Raw genomic sequence first — 13,079 nt, forward strand, 5'->3', positions numbered from 1 at the left:
GTCTGACATGTTCAGGACATTCAAAGACATTGAACATCAATGGCCCTGACCATTCACCGCACTCCCTATAATATTTTCTACTGTTTCACATTTATCACGTATGATTTTGTCAGAAGTGTTTTGTATACAAAAATGAATGTAGCACTTTGTGTTTGGTTCTGGTTGACAAATAAATGCTGGTAATCTGTCAGATTTTCCCAACACTGTAAAGATTGTACAAGTTTAGGTGATGATAACTAAAGTATGGTGTCTTCTTCTCTGTTTCTTGCTGTAGAACTTCAACGTAGAGAACCCTAACTGTGTGGGGATCGAGGGCGTGCTGGAGTCGTATTTCCAGAGTCTCCGAACTGTTCAGCTGTACGGACCAACCAACTTTGCTCCTGTCATCAAACAAGTGGCACGGTGCGAGATTGAACACACACAGCAACACGCATGAACACGCACACATAAACGTGCCCATTTGTGCACACATACACAGTCACAAATAATGTGCAGAATAGATTCACACACTCAAATATTGTCACATGGTGAAATGTGAGATAAATACATTTGTATATGACACACACGCACACATTACTCTCTCACAGTGTTCCAACCCTAGGTCAGCTCAGCTATGAATTACTTTGTTCAAACTTTACTGACTTCAAACTTTTAATTGGTTGGATTTATTTTTCACACTATGTATGAACCAAACCTGTCTAAAACTCATCTAGTCTCCCACCCTCTACCACCTCTCAATCACTGTCTCCCTCAATTTATCTTTTTTTTCTGTTCCCCCTTTCTTTTTTTTTGCTCTCTGGCAGACAGGCCAGCTGAGGTGTTCTTCTTTCCACTGTGTGTTGTATATTGTTTTCCCATCTCTAATGTTTTGGGTGTAACTGCAAAATTGGCTTTATATAGTGGTTCTACTGCACGAGTCACACAAACAACCCTACGCTTGCATTAATAACCTGAAGCAGGACATGGCAAATATAACAAGTTTACTGGAAGCAATCATTGTCAGTAACAACGTCCCTGTCTGAAGTCTCAGGGTCATGTGACCGGCTATCCGCGTTGTAAGTGGGGAAAACCGCATCCAACTTTGTCAGCTTCTCTTATACGCCCTCTATATCAGCCTCTCTCAATCCTTGTCCTTGGGCCTACTGTAGCCCTCCATGTTTTAAGATGTGTATCTGCTCCAAATGACTGAGTTGTCAAAACCAAAGTTGGAAGTAAGATACCACAAATATGTGCCCTTTGTGCACCCTCCCCCCAACTGTCACTGAAGGTCAGTCACTGCTACTCTCACTTGCTAGCCAACCTTCACTGAGGGGATTGTTTGAATGATCCATATCCATTTTTATGTATGCATATTTGAGATCACACATTTGTAGATATGTTTCCACTGTATGGGAACAAATTATGAGGTTGATATGATTAAATGAACGAAATCAAGACAACATGCCTAGGAAATTCCTTGTCTGTGCAAACTTTCATGGCGAATAAATCCCTTTCTGATTCTGACATGTTCCCTCCTTTGTCCATATTTTGTTAGTGCAGACGGGAGATAAATGCTTGTGGCAAGCTAACTATCTAGAAAGAGCAGTTTGTCAACGCTCAAAATGTAGTTCTAAAACAGGGGCACTCGTCGGACATAAGCTCCAAAGACTCAAAGGTCCCAACTGGAATTATTTTGCTGTTTTCACAGCCATCAAGTAGAGACTCCGTCCAACGATTTTAGCATATGAGAGGTGGGGGCAGGGTGACACCCAGCCCTACAATCCTCCCTCTGTACACAAAGCAGAAGCGAAAGCTGCAGTGTTCATAGTGTGATAACCTGCACCCATAGGAGAAAGGAACTTGATTGCAGACAGGTCAGCATTCAGATTCTAATGATCATGGGTATTGCTCAGAGGATTACTTGGAAGAACCATTGTCTATTGACATGCAGACATGCCCTGGGTCAGCATATTCCTGCTACTTAACGCCTTGTCCTGTTGCAGAACACACTTGAAACACAGCACTTGGTTAACAATTGTAGGTGGGAATTGTAATGCCGGAGACGCTTTCTGTTTATCCCCGGCTTGGGAAACAATTCTGTTAGATGTTCAGGGAGATAATTGACTCGTTGATATCTGACTCCAATTTGAGAAATGTGCACAAGTGTGTTACCTGTAACCTTGAGCGCTAAACAGTTAATGACATGAAACTCTGCTGTAGGTAAAAATTGTCTGCTTGATCAGAGCACCGACCTTAAAGTATGCATACTCACTAATCAGTTGTTTATCTCTACTATAATATGGATTTAACCATCGACCTAGTATGTAAACCGACCACTCAGAGGCTCCGATATTTCCTTCGGAGCGTGGAGGTCCACTGAAAGTGACTCAGAGGCCTTAAGTTAAAACCTACTTCAAAAGTCTATGTTTATAACCAGTATAGCCGCATCAACCCAACTAGATCAAGGTTTTCACAGCCGTAGCGTGATAGATACGTTCAAGGAGAACAAGCAACTTAAAAATGCACAATAATGGTTTATTATCTAAATAGTAAAATAATCGATACAATGATAATGAAACATCACCAAATACAAAACTTACCTTCAGAGCAATGGTTAACAAAGGTATTCACAATGAAAACTAGGCGCCTAACGCACCGCAGCTGTATCATAAACAGAACTCAGAACTCAAGTGATTGGTAAAACTTCTCCCTATATACACCCAAACCTGACAAAAATGGGTACACCAACCACATGACAGAAAAGTTGTCTAACGCATACAAATTCAAATTGGATAATTAATCAAGGCTGCAGTAGACCAAGTGGTGCCTTTGCAGGACAAGGGAATATGTCAACACATTTTGGTCTTCTGCAAGCACAAACTTAGTAAACCCTGTAAATGTACATGTTACAGTATTTAAAATATTACTAGAATTTGATACATAAAATAAGAAACAAAATCCTATCAAACTTTACATTAAAAGCTGTTTAGAACTTTATTTACAAGAACACAACTTTTAATGATAATTTCCTCGGTCCACCTTCCTCTTCAACTATTAAGATTTCCTCTCCAGAGGTGTGTCATTAAAGTGTGACTTTTTAGCATTTATGCAAATCAACGACTGTCCCAGACGAGTGTCTGGGTGACCAGTGACAAATTGGCTGCCAATACGGCCCAACACAATGAAAATTGTAAAGTTTGAAGAGGTCTGGGGTCTACCTGACAAAAAATCAACAGTCCTCCCTCTTGGTAAATGAGAGGTACACAAACATAACATCTAGCATAGATTAAAATAGAAATTAGAGCAAAACTGTGTTCTTGCGTCCAAAATAAACAAAACAAATGAAACAGTAGAAATCAAATTAAATACAAGTTCAACCAATCTACATTTACAGATTATGAGTTTTGCTAAAGCCTGATGTTGTGAAACATATTATTTTAAGTTTTCAACCAATATCCAAAGTTTGAAACAAAGTGTTTATTAGAATTCAGAGTGACAGAGATTCCAACAAATATGAGCAAGATCCCAGGATCCGACTAAAATATTTCTCTGGACATTCCTCTCATATATCAAAACTTTATAATTTCTGTAATTTTGCTATTGGTACAATATTGTTTGTCACAGATGCATTATGCATTTCCCACACTATTGGTCTCTCTCCCTGGGGGCTTCTGGTTACAGATGCATAAAAACTCTTCTATTTTCTAAGCCTGCTTCGACCTTGAAGGCCAGGTGCACTGGGTTCCTTGGCGTAGGGCCGTAAATTTGCCCCATGAACACTGGGCTTTGTAGTTTTCTTATGGAAGAAGCCTATACACATAGGCTTCTCTCGCACCCAGCCCCTAATTATCCAGATTTGCACTTTGGGCTTAATATCTTCTACATATTAGTGCTAATACTACTCAGTAACAGCTTTGCATCTGGTTTTCAGTAATGTAGCATTTAAAAGTAAAAAAGGTCATTAAGAGGTTTATTTTCAGTCATATAATCCATAATCATTCTCCATCTTCAAAATTACAACAGTGTGATGTTTTTTTCTACAACACAACATTTTCCATCAACTATAAAAAACACAAAAGGTACATACTGATCCACAATACCCAAAGTCTGCCACACAAACCAACATAGGAACCCATGGATGGATAAACCATATGCACTGTGCATATGCTACAGGAACTGGCGCAGCAACAAATAAACTGACCACAACTGAATCTTTAAACTACATCAAAGCCTAAACAGAGGGTAATAGTAACAATAGTTCAATGGGACTGTTTTTTTTACCAATATGGCAGCAGTAAAGTTCCAAACCGATCAGCCCTGTCAAGGAGAAACAGCTGTATGACAGCACTGTTTGAAGGTAATAAGTTAAATTTGCACCATGTTTAATCTTTTAAAAATCTTATCACAGTCGAATGGCAGTAGCAAAATAGTTGTAGCATCCAAGATTATTTTCTATCATTAGTACATTTAACGCTGTTAGTTTAAAATACTGAGAGATGTCATGTTAACTACCAAAAACGTACTGCTACCAAAAACAATGGTTAAGAGGTTACTGTAGTCTAGCAAAACTAAATGTAACAATGTACTACAGTCAGTTATGACTTACTTGACAGTGGGGCACGATTTAACAACGATGTATGCAGTGTTTCCCCTAGGATTTTTTTTGCAGTGGGGGCAGGTCAGGTCTACCCCCCCCCCCCCCCCCCCCCCCCCCCCGGCCAAAATAAAGTGCTAACCCTATATTTCGGAGCAGCTTAATGTAATAGTCTAATAGCTAATGTAATATTGCACATATTTTCATCCTATTTCCCCTTAAGAAATACAATTAGCATACTTAAAGACACCTTACAGTATGTTCTAAATGGCTAATGCTGAAGGCATGAGCACACCCAATAAATAAATCCAATGACAAACACTGGTTCACAGCTAAACACAGAAGGTTGAGGTTGGAGAAAGAGGAAGCGTTTAGGAGTGGGGATGGAGCAGGTTCAAGGAATCGAACAACAGGTTTAGCAAGGCGATGAGAGAGACTAAAACACCAGTTCTCGGTTAATGACTTTGCTACTGTCTGGAGAGGGCTCAGGCAGATCACCAACTTCAAGACCAGAGCCCCTCCCACCATTAACGACTCTCGCCTGGCCAACGACCTGAACGAGTTCTACTGTCGATATCAAAGACAATTTGTCTGTCCTGACCCAGACCTACCCACACTAGAGCCCCCCCCCTCATTACCATAGAGACTACCCTCTCCATTCAGGAAAGATAAGTTAACAGACTGTTCAAGACTCAGAACCCCTGCAAAGCAGCTGGGCCAGACTGTCTCTCCTGTCACCCTCAAGCACTGCGCATACCAGCTGTCTCCGGTGTTCACCAACATCTTCAACACCTCCCTGGAGATGACATGCCATCTGCCAGCCGGTCTCAAGTCCTCCACCATCATCCCTGTGCCCAAAAAGCCAAGACCAGCAGGACTTAATGACTACAGACCCTTCGCTCTGACCTTTGTGGTAATGAAGTATTTTGAGGGCCTGGGGCCAGTTGCACAAAACACCTTAAGTTTTTTACTTAAGTATGACACTTAAGGGTACATTTCTCCTTAACTAAGGGATTTACTTACGGGGGTTGCACAGAATCCCTTTAATGGTTTCCTTAGCTAAGGTGAAACGTTAAGGAATTTACTACATTAAACGTGATTTCACAGCAGTAAAATTAGACCGTTTCCACGGTGACCGCGTCTGTTCAGTTTTTAATGTTAGTAGGCCTACATCACCTTACAAGAGCTAAAGTGGAGCTAAAAATTGAAGGAAAAAAGGCAAGAAAACCAAATTGGTCAGAGGAGGAATAGAAAACACATACTGAAAAGTAAATTCGATCTGCACATAACAGCCCACAAAAAACTATGAATGTGGGAGGAAATAGCAACCAACATAAACTCACGAAGTTTGATCAAACAGTCAATTTCAGAAAAAAAAAGATAACTTAACTGTAATGTCCAAAAAAGAGATCACGCATTTTAGGAGAGAGTCCAACAAAACTGGTGAGATCAACTTTACTTGTAGGTGTAGCTTACTGCTACACAGTAATGTTTTGTAACATTTACTGTTACAGTAGCTAGTCGAGGTAGACTAGCCGACCCGTAAATACATAGCCTTCATGTTTAGACTGCAGCAGCACAGTAGCCTGTAGACAAGTTCATGAGCCGTTTCCGCTCTACTTCCTGAACTGCTCCCCTATATGCAATCCACTTCCGTTCTGGCGGGCTGGGTTTGTTTTGCTAGCTAGCTCCTTTGTGCCGACAAAGCACTGATATCGCAGTGACAAAGAGGATATAAAATTTACAACATGAAGAAAAGTGGTTCGGGAACGACGTGTGCGGTAGTTGGTTGCAAACACTCGAGAAAGCACCTGAACGAGTGGTTAGATAGAGTGCTACAACCAGTTTTAAAACCTAGAATTGCCTCTAGAATCGCCTCTAGCCTGTTACAGATAGGCTATACTACAGTATTGTTTGTAGGCTATTCACATTTTGTTGGTGTTCCTTTGTCTTATTGTTGCAGTGGATTTAATAATTATACATTGATATGTGGATATAATAACTCAAACCTTTCAAAATGCCAATACACACATCTATATAAGCCCGGCATGAGGTGTGTAGCCAACCGGTGCTTGTTTAAAGCCAGTCATAACCGGGTTCATAGGAAGAATGGATACGTAGGCACTTCAGGCAATGACAAGCCACATAAATAAGGATAACAGTGTACTGCCTGTCTTGTCCTTCTGAAATTGAATAGGCTGAACATCAACATGTAACAACAAGTATAGCCTAGAAATTCCAAACGAATTAGCGTTAGCTTTCAATTTTACGTATGCCTAGGCTACTTGTACCGTGTCCTGGCAACAAATAAAGAACATTATGTTACATGTTTTGCCAGGATAACTGGCAAGACCATTGAATGTTCATGATGTTCCTGTGTGTTTATTCCTTTGACTGGGTACAACAACGCGATCAGTCAACCGATTATAAATGTTTTTAATGTCGGACTTTGAATTTATTGAACAACTTCTGTCTGATCAAGTGGCATCCTTTAGCCAAATAGAGAGAGATTGAAGGTCTAGACAACAAATGTTCTAATGAATCACCGACTAAAGTCATCTTCTGATATTGCCTTTGCTCCATGTTAAACGCTCCAAAATGATGGACTGGCAAAAGCTTTATAACTATAAATCTACTCTATAATGTACTTTGAAGTATGGCGATGACGTTGGCAACTTATCCAGCAGTTAATGTCGAACAAAAAGTATTTCAAAGTAGTAGAACCGTGATCCCAAGCTAGCATCGACATTGCTGTGTTTACACTGGCAGACGCTGTGCAAACCACTTCCGGCGGAAATAAAGTGCATATTTGTACGGCCCCCTAGTTTTGGCGCGTAAACTTATCTATACAGAGTGCTATAAAACAACAACTACATTGACATTAAATACATTTAGTTTGGAATAAATTTTTAGGTGGTGGTCCACCTCCAAAACCACTTTCAGATGAGGCAGTGATGGTAGCAAACATCATTGGTAGCGACTCACCTATAGTTGGGATTACTGGCGGAGGAGAGAGCGGTGGTCAATTGGAAAGGTAGCGAGTCATTAGTTTATGCCTAATTCATGATATTATTGTTAGGGGACTGTGAAGTAAACCACTAAAACCCTCTTCAGTGAGCCAGATGAAATCATCGAAAATAATGATGCAAGTAACGTTGCAAACGCAAAGACTGTCCAGTGTTGCAGCCCAGCGAACCCTCACTCTCGGACACGAAAAGTGTCAAAGTAAGAAGATATTTAACAAAGTAGCTTATTCAGTTATCAAATATAATTATTCTTGAAGTGTAATTAAAGTTCACATAGCCCTAAATATCTTTACCGTCTTATATTACCTTTGTACACGTCGGCCTATAATGTTGCATTATCGCATATCCCCTTTTTTTTTCATTACAGAGAAACCGGAGATCCTACCATCTTATCACTCCAAAGGGACGTTTTGCTTCTCCAAAAACAAAAATTTGAGATACAAATTGAGAACTTGAACGTGGAGCAGGGAAATTTGAACATGCAGAATATTCTATTACAGTACAAGATAAGCAAGCTCCCTGAATAATCCTTAGGCGTAACATTAACTGTTATGGAAGTATAAACATAGGCCTATTTACAACAAAATCAAACAAGATCAAATAATTAATTTTCAATAAAAAAATACAATTTGCCTATTAAATGATTCCTTCTTTTGTGTATAGCCTGTCACATTTAACTGAAGAAATTGTTCACTATAGCCTCACGCATAGTGTAGCCATTGTTTTCCACTTCTGCATCCTCTTCAAATTCTTCAATGGCATGCTGCTCATTCTCTTCCTCGTGTACAGTACACATGCTAAAATGATCTTGAATGCTCTGCCTGGATCTACACGGAGCTCAGCATGCAGGCAGTGGAAGCGGCGTTTCAACTGTCCATTGACCCTCTCAATAATGGCCCATGTCTTGCACAGACCAAAGTTGTAGTTCTCCTGTGTGGGAGATGGAGATTGGACCAAATGGTAGGCTATAAATTATTATCAATAAAATTGACTAAATTCAGCTGTAGGCCCAAATTAAGGTCAAGAATGCAGCTGATAAAAGGTGAGACCACTTGCCTGAGATCTGTTGGCAGGATTCCTGAAGGGTGTCATAAGCCATGAATGGCATGGATACCCACTGTCTCCATGTAGGATGCCATTGTAAAGACCCTCCTCAAACTCCCTTGCTAGGTTGCTTTCCTCCAGTATCCGAGCGTCATGGGTACTGCCCTTGTGCAACGCCGTTGGTGATCTTGTTTACATGATCACAAACTAACTGGACGTTGATTGAATGTACATTTTTTCTATTTACAAATTGGTCTTCATATTGAACAGGCGCTTGAATCCTTATGTGTGTCCCGTCTACCACGCCGCATACTCTCGGGAAACTGGCAACATGATAGAAGTGCGCCGCTATCTCATCCTCTTCTTGTTGAGACGGGAACTTAACTACGGTGTTCAGCAGACGGGTAAGACCGTTTGAAAGTCTGTGTATGACGCGGGACACCGTTGAGTTGTGTACATGAAATACCTCTCCCATTATCGACTGAAACGATCCCGTTGCATAGAACCGTAGCGCAATTAAGAGCTGCAATACGGCTGGAAGAGCACAGCTGCGTAAAGTTGAGTGACCCTACTGTAAACAGTCGGACAATTCGTAAATTGACTGCCGGTCAAATCTATAATTTAAGATCAATTGCTCATCATTAAGTGTATCCATTGGGTTTTCGCGGTCACGGAACACTCTTCTTGGGATAGGCCTACGTTCGTTTATCTCCATAAAATCGGCCATGTTGCGGATAAAAAATGAACTAAAGGTACCTTAAGTTTTCTTCCTTAGTTTGGTTGCTAAGGTCTTTCGTGCAACGCTTTAACGAACTTTAAAGGATTCCTTAAGTATAAGACGGAAGTTAAGGAGAAAACCTTAAATACTTAAGGGAACATTTAACCTCTTTTTCCTCTGGGCCCGCCCGCGGGCCCAAAACACTGCCCCCTCCTCCCCCAGCTACTACACACTAAGTATCAACAAATATATTTTTAAGACTGCTACACATGTTATATATCATTGGAAAGCTACGATTCTTGTGCTTCTATTGAAATAAACCAATTCAAGATCAACTCGCAACAGCAAGTACCGTCAACGTCTTTGTCCGGTGACCGTTCCTTCAGCAAAGTCAGAGAAAAAAGTGACAGATTCGAGAATCAATCAGATTGGATAAAATAACATGTATCAATTCTGATTTGCAAGCTGTGTCCGGAGGACAATCAAGAAACCAATTAGAGACCAGCTTTAGGTCACATGCTTGCCAAAGGTTTAAGAACTTCATAGACATTAGGTGCGTTCGACATGGACTGCGGCTGCATGTAACGACCGGCGAGAGTGGCCGCTTGCAATCGGGTAGGAGTTGAAAACGGCTCTGTGAAGTCGGACATTTCAGCTTCTCGTGGTTTGCTGCGTTGACGTCAGTAGTCTTTCCGTTAGTGAAAAGGCGGAGTAAAACCCTTTCTTCCATAAATGTTTAATTCAATTAAACTGTTTGGTCCGGATTTGAGCATTGGCGAAACTGAAGGTGTCCGAATATTACAAAACACGCGTCAAAGTTGTCATGTGTGAGTCTGGCCAATCATGAAATAGCTATGTCGTCACTTGAACCCGTGCAGTTGCTCTTGAGAAAATGCGCTCGGCTACACAGCCGGCAGTTCTCGAATTGATCTCACGGTACTTTGAAGGCGACGTCACAGTGACATGTCCTCGGCGCCGTCTCAAGTCGGACAAAAAGTCTAACCAGAATTCACTGTTTCAAGTCAGTCGCCTGCAGCTGGTTGCAGCGCCGCATGAAGTCGGGTCATGTCGAACGCACCTATTCATTTATCCGGTATCCCTCGCTCTTCCTCCCTCAGGCTTCTGAATGGACACTGATATGGACATTGTTTTTCTGCATACTAGTCACTTATACACTGTCACTTTCAGCTACTGGTTGCTCTATCTATAACTTGCACTACTGTACCTCACTGTACCTCGCCAACAGGCTCCTGTATGGTAATTGACATTGCACTATTGTACTGTACTCCACTTAGGTTAGAATAGGTTATAGGGTTGAAACAGGTTTCTTGTGCATTTAGGGTTAGTATAGTGTACTATCTATTGTTATCTGTAATTTAGGAAGTTTTAGTATTAGGGTTAGTATAGTCGATATTTATTGCTATCTGTATATGTAGGAAGTTTCACTTATTGAAGCTCAGCATTCATGTAAATTGTGTTCCGTGTACTTATATGTTATGTTATGCCAGGTGCTTGCATTGTCTTGTCTTAAGAATTTCAGTGCCCAGTCTAACCTTGTGTTCTGTGTACCTGACAAATAAAAGACTTGAACTTGAACTCTTGGAACTGCAGGAAAGATCTTGTATTTACATTACTTGTTAAAACTATTTTTTTATGAAATGGTGAGGCGATTACTACCAGCCAGCACATCGTATGAGTAAAGTATTTTATTTTTATATTATTTTTGTGTATAAGTATACATTAATTTTTCTGGAATTTTGATGGGGGCGGCGCCCTAGCGCCATTTATTAACGAGCCGCTACCGGTCTCAAGTCGGCAACTGTAGGCTAAGTGGCTGGCTAGCTATCAACGGGGGAAATAATAAAAAAGACATCATCAGTGTGGCTATTTCATCTAGCTTGTGTTGGGCTGTATTGGCAGCGACCTGAACAGCCAAACCGGTTTTGTCACTGTCTGGTCATTAAAACAAATCAAGTGGTAGTATTGGTCGAAAAATAAGTGATAGTATTAAAATTGAATAATTACATAAATTATAATACATGGGTTTGGGTATTGTGTACCGTGTTGAATGGGTCTTGGTCTGGACACGTCTTGGTTAGTTGCAACTTTTCATTGCCAATATTGACAACGCGTTAAGAAACTTGACTTTAATCGAAGGAGTGCCTCACTTTTCAATTTAGGTGTTGCGATGGTTGCTAGCTTTGTAACCTAACATTACCTGGCACTAATCACCCTTCATACTACTTGTACATCTTGCAAATGAACACAGTGCTCAATAAGTCTCAAACTATTTAAGACTTTGTTATCAATGTCTATGTTCTGTACTGCAGTTTATCTTGTGCAGCTGCTTTGGTCTGAAGATAACCATGCCCCTCTCGCTTGCATGTAGGATTGGAAATAAATACAGCACAGAAATAAATGTGTGTTTGGAAATATATGTGGCGTTAGGAAATAAAAGCCCATGAAATAAATAAATGTTGTCTTTACAAAAACATCATTTTGAAATAAGTAAATGTATTTATTGATTTAGGTAAATGGATTCAGCTATATATTAATATGATGATATATTTATTTATTGCAAAAAAAAAATTTCAGGGTTTATTTCATAGCCATATTTATTTATTTATTTAGCAATTTATTTACCTATGTATTTATTCATTTAATTTGGACTGACCTGACCGGTATGCAAGTTGTATACCTGTGCTAAATAGATTATCACTGTGTGGGGGACAGGGTGTTGATATCCAAGGGCGCTGGCAGTAATTTGGGGCCCCATGAAAAAATAAAAAGTTTACAATTTCAAGTTTTTCAATTTTTTGGGGCCCCTGTCAGTCGGGGGCCCTTGAAATTGTCCTACCTTTTCCCCTATACGGCGCCCCTGTTGATGTCACAGCCTTGAAACATAGCTAGCTACATGTTATCACCCTGGCCTTTGCCTGTGGCGTTTCAGCAGGTTTCTTGCAGTTTTAGGTAGTGTAACCCTTATTCACATCAAACACGTCTGTGGAACGTTGCGGTGAAGCTCCACTATACAAGGATTGCTGAATGGCAAATTCTGCCTGTATTCACTTTCTATGGGACGCGAGCGAACCGGTGGCACACGGTGCGGAGCCAGCTGCGGTACAGTTGAAAAAGTTGAGAAAATCTAGCTTTATGCAAATGTCCACAGCGTGAAGATGCATTACATTTACATTTACATTTATTTATTTAGCAGACGCTTTTATCCAAAGCGACTTCCAAGAGAGAGCTTTACAAAGTGCATAGGTCACTGATAATAACATCAAGATAGCCCCAAAGCATTGCAGGTAGGCAAAAACAGAAGTACACATTGTGAACAACCAAAAATAAGTGCTAAAGGGAAGAAACCATAAGAGCATGTAGTTAAGCAAATGACAATACACAGCATGAATCTCTAAGTGCAAGTGTACCTGTAGGAAAGCGATAAAAATAGGATTAAATATAATACAACAGTTTAAATCAGCTACCACTAACCAACAAGAGCAACAGTCTAAGCAAGAGTCATTGTGATCCTTGAGGAAACTAGTGTTGGATTCAACAAACCATTCCTAAGTACCGTTGTACTCCCGGAACAAGTGCGTCTTGAGCCTTCTCTTGAAGGTGGAGAGACAGTCTGTGTCTCTGATGGAGGTGGGGAGGTGATTCCACCACTGGGGGGCCAGGCAGGAGAAGAGCTTGTGTTGGAACCGGGCGGTCTTGA

The 13,079-nt window shown here is 40.6% G+C and overlaps 1 protein-coding gene across 1 annotated transcript in view; it reads left to right on the plus strand.

Moving 5' to 3' along the window:
• Positions 1 to 13,079, plus strand: part of cpne9 (copine family member IX) — a 265,994-nt gene that overhangs the window by 205,990 nt on the left and 46,925 nt on the right. Inside the window, exon 17 of the mRNA XM_047026495.1 lies at positions 275 to 402. Within this exon, the coding sequence (XP_046882451.1) occupies positions 275 to 402 (128 nt within the window). The remainder of the gene's footprint in view (positions 1 to 274; positions 403 to 13,079) is intronic.

The sequence above is a fragment of the Hypomesus transpacificus genome, chromosome 9, assembly GCF_021917145.1.
Source record: "Hypomesus transpacificus isolate Combined female chromosome 9, fHypTra1, whole genome shotgun sequence".
In the NCBI taxonomy this organism is placed as follows: Eukaryota; Metazoa; Chordata; class Actinopteri; order Osmeriformes; family Osmeridae; genus Hypomesus; species Hypomesus transpacificus.